The sequence below is a fragment of the Danio rerio genome, chromosome 22 (assembly GCF_049306965.1).
Source record: "Danio rerio strain Tuebingen ecotype United States chromosome 22, GRCz12tu, whole genome shotgun sequence".
In the NCBI taxonomy this organism is placed as follows: Eukaryota; Metazoa; Chordata; class Actinopteri; order Cypriniformes; family Danionidae; genus Danio; species Danio rerio.
Genome location: NC_133197.1, coordinates 33,402,501 through 33,417,500, shown reverse-complemented (window position 1 = coordinate 33,417,500; position 15,000 = coordinate 33,402,501). Strand labels below are relative to the sequence as shown.

The 15,000-nt window shown below is 39.0% G+C and overlaps 1 protein-coding gene across 5 annotated transcripts in view; it reads left to right on the top strand.

Moving 5' to 3' along the window:
* The window catches only part of slc6a6b (solute carrier family 6 member 6b), a 38,085-nt gene that overhangs the window by 6,352 nt on the left and 16,733 nt on the right, over positions 1–15,000 (top strand). For 3 of the 5 annotated variants that reach the window (NM_001037661.1, XM_073936681.1, XM_073936680.1), the window contains 9 exon segments: positions 1,986–2,215; positions 3,736–3,870; positions 5,498–5,732; positions 8,081–8,213; positions 8,976–9,110; positions 9,713–9,816; positions 9,932–10,056; positions 13,235–13,347; positions 14,007–14,144. In NM_001037661.1, the coding sequence (NP_001032750.1) occupies positions 1,987–2,215; positions 3,736–3,870; positions 5,498–5,732; positions 8,081–8,213; positions 8,976–9,110; positions 9,713–9,816; positions 9,932–10,056; positions 13,235–13,347; positions 14,007–14,144 (1,347 nt within the window). In that variant the 5' untranslated portion in view covers position 1,986. 5 annotated transcript variants of the gene reach the window in all.

The following is a 15,000-nucleotide window of genomic DNA, read 5'->3' as shown; positions in this document are numbered from 1 at the left end:
TAGTTTTCAGCAAAATTGAAAAACCTGTCAGTAATATTAAATGGCAGAGGCTGCGCAATCAGCTAAAATGTTGGTGACTTTTTAATGTAAACATGATGTATTACTCGATAAGTTGATAGTCAGGGTCTCAAAGTAGGCTGTGAATTTGTCAAAATACGACATAAGTCAAATTGTCACCACATTACAGCAGTGTGTGCCATTTTTAGGCATTTTAGCATCAGCAAATCCTTTGTTCTGGACTTGTCTGATCCAAAATAAAAAATAGTCAAAATGTTGGCGACTTTTAATGTAAACATGGTGTTTTGCACGTTTAATCGATATAATGACTGTTGTGACAAACCTATTTGCAATTAGGTTTGGTTACTAGATGCTATGTTAGAAATGTTTATAACTGAACAGTGTTTACATTATATTTATATTACATTGTAATGTTACATTTATATTGGCTATATATTATACGGCAGTTCGCTTTAAATCAAACCACTAGTTGAGTCATGTTTTATAAACCCAATAGTTTGCTTGCTTTGACTCCCGGCCAGTGACGTTTGTCATCATTTTGAGTGGAAATATAAAGTATCTGGAGGATTTCACTCCGGTTATGTAACGGAACATGTTTGAGTTGTAGTGAGCTCCTAAGCTTTTGAAGCGCACAGATTTAACCTACCTCAAGAGGATGATGGTAATTTCTTGAACTTTTTAAACCTATCTAAGTGCTTTCAGCTATTGTATAACTGTCTCGTGTGCTAAAATCAGCGATATAACAGAGATGCTTCCGTTACACGGAAACCATTTAGTGTTGTAAAAAAACACTCCAATTCTCAAAGTATTAACCAACCTTAAGACATCCGAATGCCATTTAAACATTATTTAACTGCTGTCCGGAAAACAGCTACAGATTATATTTTAAGTCCTGGCCTGCCGCCACACTAATTAACATGTTTATTAAGGCGTGTGTTTAGTAAAGCAGCGGAAAAGAGAATACACATGTATTTACTGATTGTCAAACACACTGAGGATTTTTCCCCCTCACAGTGGGGCTATAGTTTGTTCAAGCATTGCCAAGCTGTAAGGGAGTCTGGAACGGGTAGAGATGTTGGAGCTGACTTTGGTATCTTACTCTGTGGGATTCATCTTAGGGGCTCCATGGCAAGTTTGGCTCGTGCTTTGAAACAGAAGACGCCATGCCTGACATAATTACTCCATCCTTTGAATAGAATTCTGACAGCGTAAACAGTGTGTTAGTTAAAGGAAACATGGGTCGGATAAACGCATAGAAGGTTCTGCAGCAAAAGCGCAGTGAATGAATTAAGTCGTTTTTATTAAATCGCCTTTTATTTATGTGCGTGACTGCATTCAGGTTTTTTTCCAAGGCGTAACGTGATGTATTACAGGCTATTTATACATGGGGAACTGATTTGATTAGTCCTGTTTTACAGTAATGTCAAATACAAATAAAAACGACTAAAGGACTTTCTTTGAAAACAAAACCTGCGTCAGTATTGATTTCATGCTGACTCCAAACTTGTTTGTATTTAATGCTGATGTGTTTTCTTACTCATGGGCCATTGTGGTTATCTTTTAGCATCATTTTGTGTTGACTACAGACACACTTCACAAGCAGCGAAGAGAGCAAACGATTCTTATCAGTTTAACAGCTACATTTATTATGCTATTAGTGTAGCTAGGTTATTGTACTAAGTATCAAGACAATCTTAAAACAGTGCTTGCAGTTATGCCATACATGAAGACTTCCTGTGATCAAACCACACAAAGCCGCTGTTGCTTTAATCACGTTAACCATCACATTATCCTCTTGTGTGAACATTTCTCAGGCCTTGCAAAGGGACTGCTCTAAATTAACTATGCATGTTTGTCCCAGTTATAAATGTTTTAGGAAACAGAATGCTATGTGATCTTCTTGATGTCTGAACTCAAGGCCTTTGGGGTTCATTCAAGGATTTTGACCCTTTGTTCTTGTCTTTTAGCATGGCTCAGAAGGAGAAACTCCAGTGTCTAAAGGACTTTCACAAAGACATTCTAAAACCCTCCCCGGGAAAGAGCCCGGGCACCAGGCCGGAGGATGAAGCCGAAGGAAAACACCCCCAAAGGGAAAAGTGGGCTAGCAAGCTTGACTTTCTTCTGTCAGTCGCCGGGGGTTTCGTTGGTTTAGGCAACGTTTGGCGGTTCCCGTACCTCTGCTACAAGAATGGCGGAGGTGAGTAGATTTGTTGGTACTTTTGGACTTTGACCTTCAAAGCAACAGTCGTAAAAACTTTACATAATTTTGTTTAATCAGCTTCAAGGACACAAATGGGATGAATAAAAAAGGTCATCATTTACTCATTGTTTTATTGTTCTTAATTAGGACAAATGAGACTGTAAAACCATGTTTGATACGTTTGATACTTTAAAAAAGAGGGGAAAATCCAATGCCTTCAAAGCAACAAATTGACTTTAATTAAAGTGAGTAAACTCATCGTAACATGGAACTGTTGAGTTACTAATTTTTTTTTTATTATGCACACAGTTGATTTACTTCATTTTAAAGGAACACTCCACTTTTTGGGGAATAGGCTCAATTTTACTGTTACGGTCACAGTTAAACAGTTGTGTTACAATTTTTTAATCCATTCAGCTATCTCTCGAAACCTTTTTAGCTTAGCTTAGCATTGAATCGACCATTAGCATCTCGCTCAAAAATTTAAAAAAAGAGTTTCAATAAATGTCCTTTTTAATCTTGAGTCTTTTATAGTTAAATTGTGTACTAAGACTGATGGAAAATGAAAAGTTGCTGTTTTCCAGGCTGATACGTATAGGTACTATAGTCTAATGCTGGCAAAACAATCATGGAACTTAGCTGCCATGCCATGGCTGCTGCAGGCACAACGATATTACAAAGTGTTGGTACCTAGTTAACTAGCTGGGGACTATTTTCAGGTATGGCAGCAAAGTTTCTTAATCATTTTGCCAAATGAGAGTATGGTTCCTAGACATCTATAGGTATACTAGAAACTTCCATACAGGTGTGTTAAAGGAAGATGGAGCTACACTATTCAGGACACCGGCCCTCTGGGACAGAGTTTGGGCTCCCATGCACTAAATGGATATAAAAAATTATAAACCCCAACTGTTTAACTCTAGGTTATTTCTAAAATGAGCCAATTTCCAAAAACTAGAGTATTCTTTATAGGGCAAAGAGTTTACTCACTGTTTTAGTAACTTTTTAAAGTGAAGAAGACGTTGTCAAAGCTGCTCTTTTCAACATTTTCAAAATTGAAGCCTTTACGACTCTTTATGCCATTTCATGTTTTTTATTACTATGTGAAAATGTGTGATGAAAGGACTTCATTAAATGACCCATGAGCAGTGACAATGCATTTTCAATAAATTGATATTTAAGAACTTTTATGGTGCTTCCTTGAAGTTTGATGGTGCGAGTAAGATAGACATTCTTTAAGGCTTAATTATTAATACACTCTCAGATTAGCAGATACACCTTAGAGATCTTCCATTTAAGGCATTTTTAAAAAGAGAATCCTTTGAACCTCCACATACTTCACAATGCAACAACCTAAGTACAAAATAAAAGTAATTAATAATAATAATAATAATAATAATGAGAATTTGTGTCAAAGCATTGAACTCCATAGGAAGTAGGAGTTGAATAATAATCCAGCTGGTAAATGATCATAATAATTGACAGAATTAAGTGAATGTTCTCTTGGCTCCATTTAGGTGCTTTTCTCATCCCATACTTCATTTTCCTGTTCGGCGGAGGACTGCCCGTGTTCTTCCTGGAGGTGGCTCTTGGTCAGTTCACCTCTGAGGGAGGAATCACCTGTTGGGAGAAACTTTGTCCTATATTCACAGGTATGTTTTTAAGTTTGTTTGCCAAAAAAATAAAAATTAAAATAGTAAAATTTTAGTATAGTGACCAATTCTCACTATTAACGTGGCTTATTTCCTTGTGATTTAGTATTATAAGGATATCGGCCATTTTTAAGTACTTATGAAGTACACATTCCGCATGATCTTGTTCTAGATCCCAATCCCACTCAATACCTAAACACAACTCAATGGTCAAACTACTCAAACTACTAAACTACTACATTAATAACTATTAATATGCAGCAAGTTAGGAGTTTATGGAGTTAAAAGGCATAGATAATGAGTTGTTAAAAGATAGAGTTGTACCTTAAAACATAGTCTAACCATTAAAACACATTTAATTTAATTTAAACCATTCAATATAACATTTAATCTAGCAATGCAACAAAACCTTATGCGGTTTGCGGTAAGTATTAAGTCTTTTTGACAGTGCTTTTTTAAACGGCTGTCAATGGAGAAGCATACAGTATTTTTTTCGCTGCCAAATGGTGTAGTTACGACATCTACCAGTAGGGGAAAATAGGGCCATGGCAGCCACCCTGACCCCTTTGCTAAGGACACAGGGTGGGAGGTGTGTCACAGATACCACCAGCTGTATCTGAAGATAGGCTCTGCAACACAGGTTTCATCTGGGGTGTCTGATAGCGAAGTCATTTTTAATGCCAAATCAGAAAAGAAGAAGAAGAAGCACTTCAACATGAACTCGTTCAAGTTCTGGTCAAATTTGATAAAATAGAATATTTCTATATTGGCAACAGCATTGCAATGCTGCTGAGTGAAATGGAAACCTGTCAAAGCAGCCAGCATTTGGTGTATTTTAATGTAAGCAGTCTGTTAATTGCAGGCTGTCTTCTTCCAACTCTAGGGACTTATAGTAGTTTCATTTTCAGGCTAGCAGAGGCAGGGTCACATCAGCAGCTGTCAGTCTGTGCATTGCTAAAACAGGCCGCTGCTCATGAACAGTGGCTTGCATAACTGGACAGCTCTTCAGCTTGTGTGGTGAACTGAATAAAGCTGAGATCTAATAATCAGAAGGTTGGTGGTTTGTGCCCCACAAAGATCAATGTTGTTCCCTTAAAAGGGCACCAAAACCAAGATTGATTCAGTGAAATTTGCCCAGCTTATTGCTCCAGCAATATATGTTATATAAGAGAGCATTTCAAACCTCAAAATAATTCCTTCTGACCGCATATTCTGCTGATTCATTACTTATTTAAACAGAGTTTACTGATGAGCAGTTATTAAATCCAAAGTGCTGAATTACTCAAATCCCTTTGCCAGTGAACGAGGTGACAGATTTGGTCTGCTTAGCTTTCCAGGCAATCTGGCCAATATTAATTTATGAAAGATCAGACTCTGAACCAGTGACTTACATCATTTTCCTCCAACCTTGGATAAGATTGTTCTATGTTTATATTACAAGGACAAGAAGGTCTCATATAAATTTGTGACTTATTTAACCATTCTCGCGCTCTGCTGGAGCACAACTTATTTCATTGCTTTCATTGAGGTTATAATAAAATAACTCAATGATCACAATGATCTACCACACACTGAGGCAGGTCAGTGTGGCATTGGCTTAATGTCGGCACTCCTGTCTTTGTACCAGGTATTGGCTATGCATCCATCGTGATCGTTTCTCTGCTGAACATCTACTACATTGTGATCCTGGCCTGGGGCTTGTACTACCTGTTCCAGTGCTTTCAGCCCGAGCTCCCCTGGGCAAGCTGCAACAACAAGTGGAACACAGAAAACTGTGTTGAGGATACTCTCCGCAGGAACAAGACACTCTGGGCAGCTGCGAACGCCACTAACTTCACGTCCCCCGTCACTGAGTTCTGGGAGTAAGTATATGTTAATCAAGTACACATTTGTAAGTCATCCCGAAAAGTTGTGGAGTTATGAACCAAAGACATTGCCACATTTATTAATACAGTTGTCCTCTATCACTTCAAATAACTTTGGAGCTCATACCCTTTTGGTGACATTCTCAAATTAAATACATATTAATTTTTTAGATGGACCATATTTTCTTGAGATAGATTAAGCACACTGATCCTGGAACTCCGTCGTCCTAAGGGCTTTAGATAAGGGGTGTTCAAATCTGGACTGCACTGCATTGTACTGTACTTTATTGTACTGTACTGCACAGTTGAGCTCCTACCCTAATTAGACACACATGAACAAGTTAATCAAGGTCTTCTGACTTAGTAGAAACTGCTGAAACTGATTGGGTGAAAATCTGAAGGATGTTCAACCTTTTGGAACTGAAGCTTTTCTTCTATTTAATGACAGTGGTTTCAGCCAAAAATATTATGTTTTATGTATTTTTTTTGAAAAGTGGGTGTCAAAGTGCAAGTTTTTGAAAACTCTATTCTTATTGTTTCTGTGTAAACACCCAATATGGGAATCTTTGAAAATGGTGACTTCATGCTTGCGTGAAGCATGTCTTAGGTATGTAGTCATTAGAGCTTTAGCAAAAAGTTGTTCAAGAAATCAGATCTTTGATTCTAAAATTAACAAAATACAATCGCTATTCTTTCTGTTCAGTTTGCTATTCTTGAGTATAATTTTTAACAGCTGATGGCACTTTAGGCTAGTTTTTAACTGCACTAAAATGTTCACGCGGAAAAGTGTTTGTGTCTTTGAGTCATTTAAGTTGAATTTTATGTCACAAGATATTTGTAAACAATTCACTATGAATATATATATATATATATATATATATATATATATATATATATATATATATATATATATATATATATATATATATATATATATAAATATAGTCTACTAAACTAGTAGGCAAGTTTGGTCTCTGAGAACCACAGTCCTGTAGAGTTCAGTTACTACCCTATTCAAACAGACTTGATCAACCTTATCAGGCCTGGAGGAGTGTTACAAGATATATGCAAGCAGATGATTTTTTTTTTTTAAAGGCCAAATCAAACTCTGCAACTCTCAGGAACTGCAACTCTACAGGACCCGCATCAAAGATTAGGATCTTGGATCTAGGAACTAAACCAGGGGTCACCAAACTTGGTCCTGATGGTCCTGCAGAGTTTAGGGCCTACTCACACTATGCTATACGAACCCGTGCCTAGGCCCGTTTCCCCGATTGTTTGAGAAGTGTGAGTACACTGAATCAGGCTCACTTGGCCGGCCCTGGCCCGGTTGGAAGAGGTGTGCCTGAGCGCGGTTCACTTGGGCTTTGGCATGGTACGCTTGTGTGTGAGTGCAAATCGCACCTAAGCCCAAACTAAAAGCAAGATGTGACTTGACTGTTTCATATGGATTTATTAATCATTCTTACTGTTCAATGAACGCAAACTGTCATAGTTTATTAAAGACGCAAACCCCTCACTGCACGACAGCTGTGCCTTCAACAAACCTCCTAATCCCTGCAGCACAAAGACTTTATGACTGTTTATGAGCATCAAAAGTGGAGGATCTGTTCGGCCAAAAATATTTGAATGTGTATCACTGAATCCCAAATTACTAATACAATATAACTAGAGAAATCTCCACTGTGCTGAGCGAGAGCACTTCTCTAATGAACAGTGCATCATCGATGACATAAGCATGCTCAGGCCCGAATGTAATGTGAGTGCGTTCCGTTGGGGGAGACTGGAGGGGGGACAAGTGTGCTTTGGCCCCGTTCAATGCAACTGTACGTAGTGTGAGTACACCTTTAGATGAGGGTCGCAATAAGGCTCTGCAGGGCAACAAACCCCTTAGGACCAAAGTTGCCCATCTCTGGTCTAAATCTAAATGTAAATCTAAAATGTAGGCTTCTAGGTTCAGGAATGGATGGCCCTTTTCTAATAGACATTAGTTGTGGAATTCAATGTCAGGTTTATCCAACTCCGTGAAAGCTATCCAACTTTTTGAGAGCTACCATACTACAGAGTTTAGCTCTTAAAAAATTAAAGGTAGCCAATAATATATGTACCAAATAAGTCTTCAGGAAGGTAGCCCTTCAGGATCAGAGTTGGCTACCTCAGTTCTTTAATGATTGAGCTGTTGTTCTGGTACATTTTCCTCTGTTGAGAAAATAATTTGTCATGGCAGGTTGAATGCCTTGATTGACTGTGTTAGATTATATATAGTTGTTTTTCTAATTTATAGCCTTATAAACACTCCCATGGGCTTCAGAGTGTCTCACCAGCAAACCTTTTTTCCACCACAGGCGAAATGTTCTCAGCATCTCAGATGGTATCGAGGAGGTGGGTCATGTTAAATGGGACCTGGCTCTGTGTCTGCTCGCTATGTGGGTCATCTGTTTCTTCTGTATCTGGAAAGGTGTTAAGTCCACTGGGAAGGTAAGCTTGGTTGCATTACATGATTTTTTTCAACTTCAGTCAGTTAATTTAAGAACTACTAATATTAGTTTTTACAGTGTCATTAGAGTTATAAGTAGCTGGGGAGATTTGCATGCTACTTTAGCCAGTGTTGTCAACATAAAACGGCTGTTCCTTGGTGATTATCAGCAATAGAAGCTCTAGCATAATAGCACTAATAGAGACTGTGAAATTAATCAGCAGACCTCTTCTCTAGACTTGTGCTCACTTTACTTTTATAATGCAGTTGTGGGTTGTCATTTCAACCAAGACATTGTCACATTAAGTTGTTCTCTTGCTACTTTGACTACTTAAAGACGTTCTTCTCACAACTTTCCTACACTTTTTTTTTTTTAAATGTGATATTAGCATTCATAGTCGTTGACATGGCTATTTTAAATCTACTTGAGGATAAGTAATGTTTTGACATTCAACACTGTGTTCAAAATAAAATCTGCAGCCAAACCAAACATTACAAGATGGGAGAAAAACAGCACATTATTTCCTCACTGTCTGACCAAAAATTACATTGAGTCAGAGAAGTTAATCTGTAAATTGCATGTTAGCCTAGAAAACTGTTGGATGGTGTCGTTTCAGAATGTGGAAAGTTTGACATGTCTTTCAAAGACCTTGTGAAAAAACTCTGCTTTTTTAGTTTTGTCAAATCTCAAACACAACTTAGTGAGATTTTCATAGAAAAACAGCATTCATTTTAACCTCAGTGTTTTTGGCTCTTCTACTTAGGTTGTGTACGTCACAGCAACATTCCCATTTGTCATGTTAATTGTCCTGCTAGTACGTGGTGTCACACTTCCTGGGGCAGCCGAGGGCATCAAATTTTATCTGTACCCAAATGTGACTCGCCTCGGAGACCCAGAGGTAAGATCTCATGGCTATTAACATGTCTCCTCAAGATGCTTTACAATATTACCAACCACTGAAACTCAATTCCACAATATCTCAAGTGCTTCTAACACATGTATTGGGTCACTAAAGCCATCGTTCTTACTATAAAGACCATCATAGTTGGTTCCTGGCATAAGTTGAATGAGGTTTTAAAAGGCTTCTTGGCCGGCTAACTTTAACATAAGGACCAACTATTGCTTGACCAAAGTCAAAACATAGGTTAACGACTTGGCAATCTAAAATGGATTTTTCAGCAGTAAAAGTGCTGTTTACAGTTGTTGACATAATGTAAACCAATTACCCTTCGCAACTTAAAAACAGAATAAACTTCGGATGTACAGTTTACAGACAGAAACCCAAGATGTGCAAAAGAGTCGACATAAATAAAGCTTGTGATGGCTTCGGTCAGAAAGCTACAAATCTAAACATGACATGTAGTCGTTGAAACAATTTATATAAGTCCTTAATGGTGTATACAGTTCTGAAGGACCTTCGAGAGGCAGAACGCATGCAAATATTTGAGTTTGCTCTATTCATGTTGTCAGTCAGTGAATGGTTTGGCGTCTTGTGTACAGGTTTGGATTGATGCTGGGACGCAGATTTTCTTCTCTTACGCAATCTGTCTGGGAGCCATGACGTCACTGGGAAGCTACAACAAGTACAAATACAACTGCTACAGGTGGGTTTCGATACCCCGGGGCTGGGAGGGGGGCTTAGTCCAGTCAATGGGCAAAGTGGGAACACAGGGAACCTGTGTTTTAATTAACAAACTCCATGACATATGTGTGACATAGGGACTGTTTGCTGCTGGGAGGCCTGAACAGCGCTACCAGTTTTGTGTCTGGCTTCGCAATATTTTCCGTCCTGGGCTTCATGGCACAAGAGCAAGGGGTGGACATTGCCGATGTGGCAGAGTCAGGTACGAGGGTCTAGTAGCAGTGATGGTGGGCACTGCTGCAGCAAATAACATGAAAAAACTTCGGCAAAAAAATACGACAATAACATTTTCGGAGCCAGTAAAATAAGTTTCGGGATCTAAACCCATAAAATTTGGAACCTTCACCATCATTGAGCAGATTAAAACCATTCAAAGTGTTGATGCATAAGGCGGGCTCAGCGAGAACTGGAATTCGCTTGGAATCGTCTGTAGAACTTAATGGAGAGAACTTTCTTGGAGCCACTGGGAACAATAAGCCGTAGCCCACTAGTAATGAAGAATCAAGATTTCGCTGATCAGAACATTTTCCACTGGTGACCCTAAACCAGATGCATCTTGTGCCAAGTTCAGGATTTTTGGAGAGTTTGGATTTAAGTCCTCTGAACTCCTTTTGCAATTTGACTATGATCGAATAGTCTGTTCCTATTGGTTCCTTTTCTAAGCTGTACACACTATACGGCCAAAAGTATGTTGATACCTTCATCTAATTATTGTGTTTGACTAAAATGGAGCATACAACCATAATAAAGAATGGGTTTGCTGAGGCTGGTTTGGAAGAACATGACTGCCATTCAATAATCTTAGACCTGAACTCGAGCATCTTTTTGATGTGTTGGAACGTCAGCCAAATCACCCATGACCAGAGCCTGACATCACTGATGTTATTGTCTGAATGGGGGCAAATGCCTGTTCCAACATCTACAGGAACACCTTCCTAGAGTAGTGGAAGCTTGTTGTTAATGCTTATGGTTTGAAAGGAAATGTTTAATATCCACATATGGGTGAGATGTTCTGGTGTCTACGTACCTTTGGCCATCTAGTAGATGTCGAACAGTTCTCCACATAGCTAGGCATCCTAATTCTGTATTATGTTCTGTGGTTCAGATACATTTTGAGCAATTCTCATGGTGAGAGACCAGCTGATGTATTAATTGCTTTCAAGCCCCATACTTTCCCCCTCCAAGTGTCTAGTCTTCAGCACGGTTCATATTTTGATCCTCCCCTGTGGAGACTTTGAACTATGTATGTCTGGCTCAAGTGAGGTGCACAAAAACATCGTTTTCACCTTGTTTATAAGACATACAAACCTAAACTTTACTTGAACTTCCGTTCATATCAGCACCATTTGGGTTGTATGGAACCACAGGATCCTTATCAGGGAGTCTTTCAGGATTATTCTGTTGGACCCATTTCTAAACTTTACAAATGCCAAGAGCTACAAGATTTTTTTTTTCTCTTTTAGTAGAGAGGATTTAGGGTGGTCAGTCACAGATTCATCAACCTGACTCTGCAAAAGTGTATCTTACTGTACCTTGGCGTTGATTGCATGTCATGTGGATAATCTTTTAAATGATTAGCTCACATAAAAATGAAAATGCTGTTATTAATTACTCACCCTCATGTCATTTCAATCTCTTAATCCAGGGGTGTCTAAACTCGGTCCTGGATGGCCAGTTTCCTGCAGAGTTTAGTTTCAACCCCAATCAGACATGCCTGAATCAGCTAATCAAGCTCTTTCTGGGCATACTAGAAACCTCCAGGCAGGTGTGTTAAAAAAAGTAAGAGTTAAACTTGGCTGGACACTGGCCCTCCAGCACAGAATTTGAGCGAGATGTCGAACATCTAGAAGAGGAACCAAAAACATTCCTTGTGTCATAGTTGCTTCTTCGTGATTAAAGTTGAACCACTGAAGTTGCATGCAATATTTAGATTGTTTTTAAACAATAATAATAATAATAATAGTAATAATAAATTTCTAACATTTTATATTACGCTTTTCTGGACACTCAAAACGCTTTTACATATTAAGGGGAATCTCCTCATTCATCACCTGTGTGCAGCATCCACCTGGATGATGCAATGGCAGCCATTTTGCACCAGACCACACACCAGCTGATTGGTGGAGAGGAGACAAGAGCGATGAAGCCAGTTATGATATGGGGAGGGTTAGGAGGCCAGTGGGCAGATTTGGCTAGGATGCTGGGGTTAAACCCCTACTCTTTTTCGAAGGACATCCTGGGATTTTTAATGACCCCAGAGTCAGGACCTTGGTTTAACTACTTATCCAAAGACGGCACTCACTGAGCAGTATAGAGCCCCCTTACTATACTGGGGCATTAGACCCACACAGACCGCAGGTTGTGTCAGACCGCACACCACACACACCAGCTGATTGTTGGGGAGGAGATAGTGATGAGCCCATGATATGTTCCATAGATCAAGGGTAGTGTGCAAATTTGGCCAGGATACCGGGGTTTAATCCCTTACTTTTTTTTTGAAGGACATCCTGGGATTTTTTTAATGACCTTGGTTTAATGTCTCATCCTATTGTCTGCACTCACTGAGCAGTATAGAGCCCCCTTCACTATACTGGGGCATTAGGACCCACACAGACCGCAGGTTGAGCGCCTCCTGCTAGTCTCACTAACATCACTTCCGGCAGCAACCTAGTGGTCCCATTCAGATACTGATCAGGCACAGTCCTAATTAGCTTCAGTGGGTGACCATGTGAGAGTTGCAGAGAGCTAGCTTTCTGAACATCTCTCTTAGATTTCATATAAAATAAGCTTACTTTGAGTTCCAAAGATGAACAAAGGTCTCAGGTGATTGAAATGACAAGATAATACAAAATAATAAGTGAGTAAACAATAAACACCTTTTCATTGTTGGGTGAGCTAATACTTTAATATGCTCTCTGCCTTTATTATACACGCACTGTGCTGTTTTTCTTTTTACAGCATGTTCTGATGAACAGATTGAATGCTAAGTTTGATGTTGCAGTAATGTTAGCAACTGGAGAAGTTTCTATGCTGCATCTGTATCTTAACGTTGTTCTATGCAGTGTTGAATATGTTAACGAGGGAAAATATTACACTGCTGATGAAACCTTTTCTAGATTTCCCTAAAATCAAGATGCTAATTTCACAAGAAGATTCATTGAAACAGTCAATGGACTTGCAACGAACCACTGGCAGTAATTTTGCCTGGCCTTATCGCTTTGTCATGTAGATACTCGCTCGATTTTTCTTTCATGTTTCCTTTTGGTCTGTGCCGACATGTAAATACGCAATACATCGGCATGGATCAAAGTGTGCAAATCGCTAGCCTTGCTAATTTTGCTCTCTCCCTTCCCCTCTTCCCTCTGTTCTCTTCCCTATAGGTCCTGGCCTAGCCTTCATTGCTTACCCTAAAGCTGTGACTATGATGCCACTGCCTACATTTTGGGCCATTCTTTTCTTCATCATGCTTCTGCTGTTGGGCCTCGACAGTCAGGTGGGTTTCAATCATTAAACAGAAAGGTATGCTAACAGCTAGTTGTAATGGCATACAGCCTAGTGCTGATGTTCAACCCGATCTATAGATAATATTTTTTCCTACTTTCTTAAAATGTTAAAGGAATTACTCCGTATAGAAGGTTAGGTCACAGTACACAAGTCAACATGATGACAAACTTGTAAAAAAATTTGATGGAAGCTAATGAGTCATACCGCAGTTGGAGTCCTATACTATCACATTTCCTGGTCCAGGTGAAATTGAATACTCTGCTAAATCAGTGTCCATCCACATCCAGGGAGTCCACTGACTCAGGGTGTGGTGTTTATACTCATATTAAGTATGCTTATCTAAATACTCATGCAGCTGTGCTGGATAACATTAAAGAAGTACACTGCTACTTACAGTAGATGCCTTTTACTATAGTATTGACCAGCCAAACAATGACTGAACTTTCTATATATTCTTCTAAATTAGCCAATTGATTTTAGCTCAGTCTATCGAAATGTTATGACAGTTACATTGTAGAGACCATTTATTCTTACTTGGAAACTTGTTTTATACTCTATAATCTCACAAAATATGCAATATTTACCTTTTCAGCTTGAGTCTGCAAACAAGAAACCGGTTTGTGTTGACTGTTTAATTTCTTTTGGCAGTTTGTCGAAGTGGAAGGGCAGATCACATCCCTAGTGGATCTGTATCCATCCTTCCTAAGGAAGGGTTATCGGCGTGAAATCTTCATTGCTATTGTCTGTTTTGTGAGCTACCTGTTGGGACTTACCATGGTCACCGAGGTAAGTACAACACAAAAAAAATTCCCTTCCAATTCAATGTAAGTTCTAAAGCCAGATTTAACAAACACAACAAATTTGCGTGTGCTTTTACGACAGTGTTTGTGGTCAACAAACGCACAGGAATCTCAGCGAATACTTGCTTCATAGGCATAAGAAATTTATCCACATAAAGCTTGAAATCTCTACTATTTAAATGAACTAATACATTTGAAAACAAAAGTTTTTTGGTTTTGTTATCTGTATGAAACGAACATGAGGTACAGCCCATCACGTCAAACGCAAGTCACATGACAGCAACTACTCATAGGCCACAAATCTGTAAACAAAGAGTCAATGTTATTTCGGGAGGAGATTTGCCATCGAGACCAAGTTGTGAATTTCTTCAGAAGAGCTGTGAAATCAGACAAGGCATTATCCGGAGGATGATAATGTTTAACACAGCCATAAATGAGGTTGTTGTCGTGTTCTCGTTCTTTTTGAGTGTGTATTAGCTTGGGAAACCTGAAAAAAAATGTTGATTTTTGTTTCATTCAAAAGTTTAGAAACGTATCTCAGAGACTATTGTTGTTTAATTTTATTGCTAATTCCAAATATGTAATGTAATCGTAAGCTTGGCTAACAGTTTTAGAGAATTTGATGTTTTCCCATTCTGAGAGAATGCCCAAGCATACTGCCCAAGAGGCGTTTCGAAGATGGCCGCAGAAGTGAAAGTACTTGGCTGTTTCTCAATATGCGTTCTTCAGCGGTCTTGCGTCCTCGTGTTCTCGTGAAACGTCATCATCAGCTGCCTAAGTTCAGTTCCAATACTCAAGACCGCAAGTACGGAGGACACGTGAAACTTCCCGGATGTGTTCTT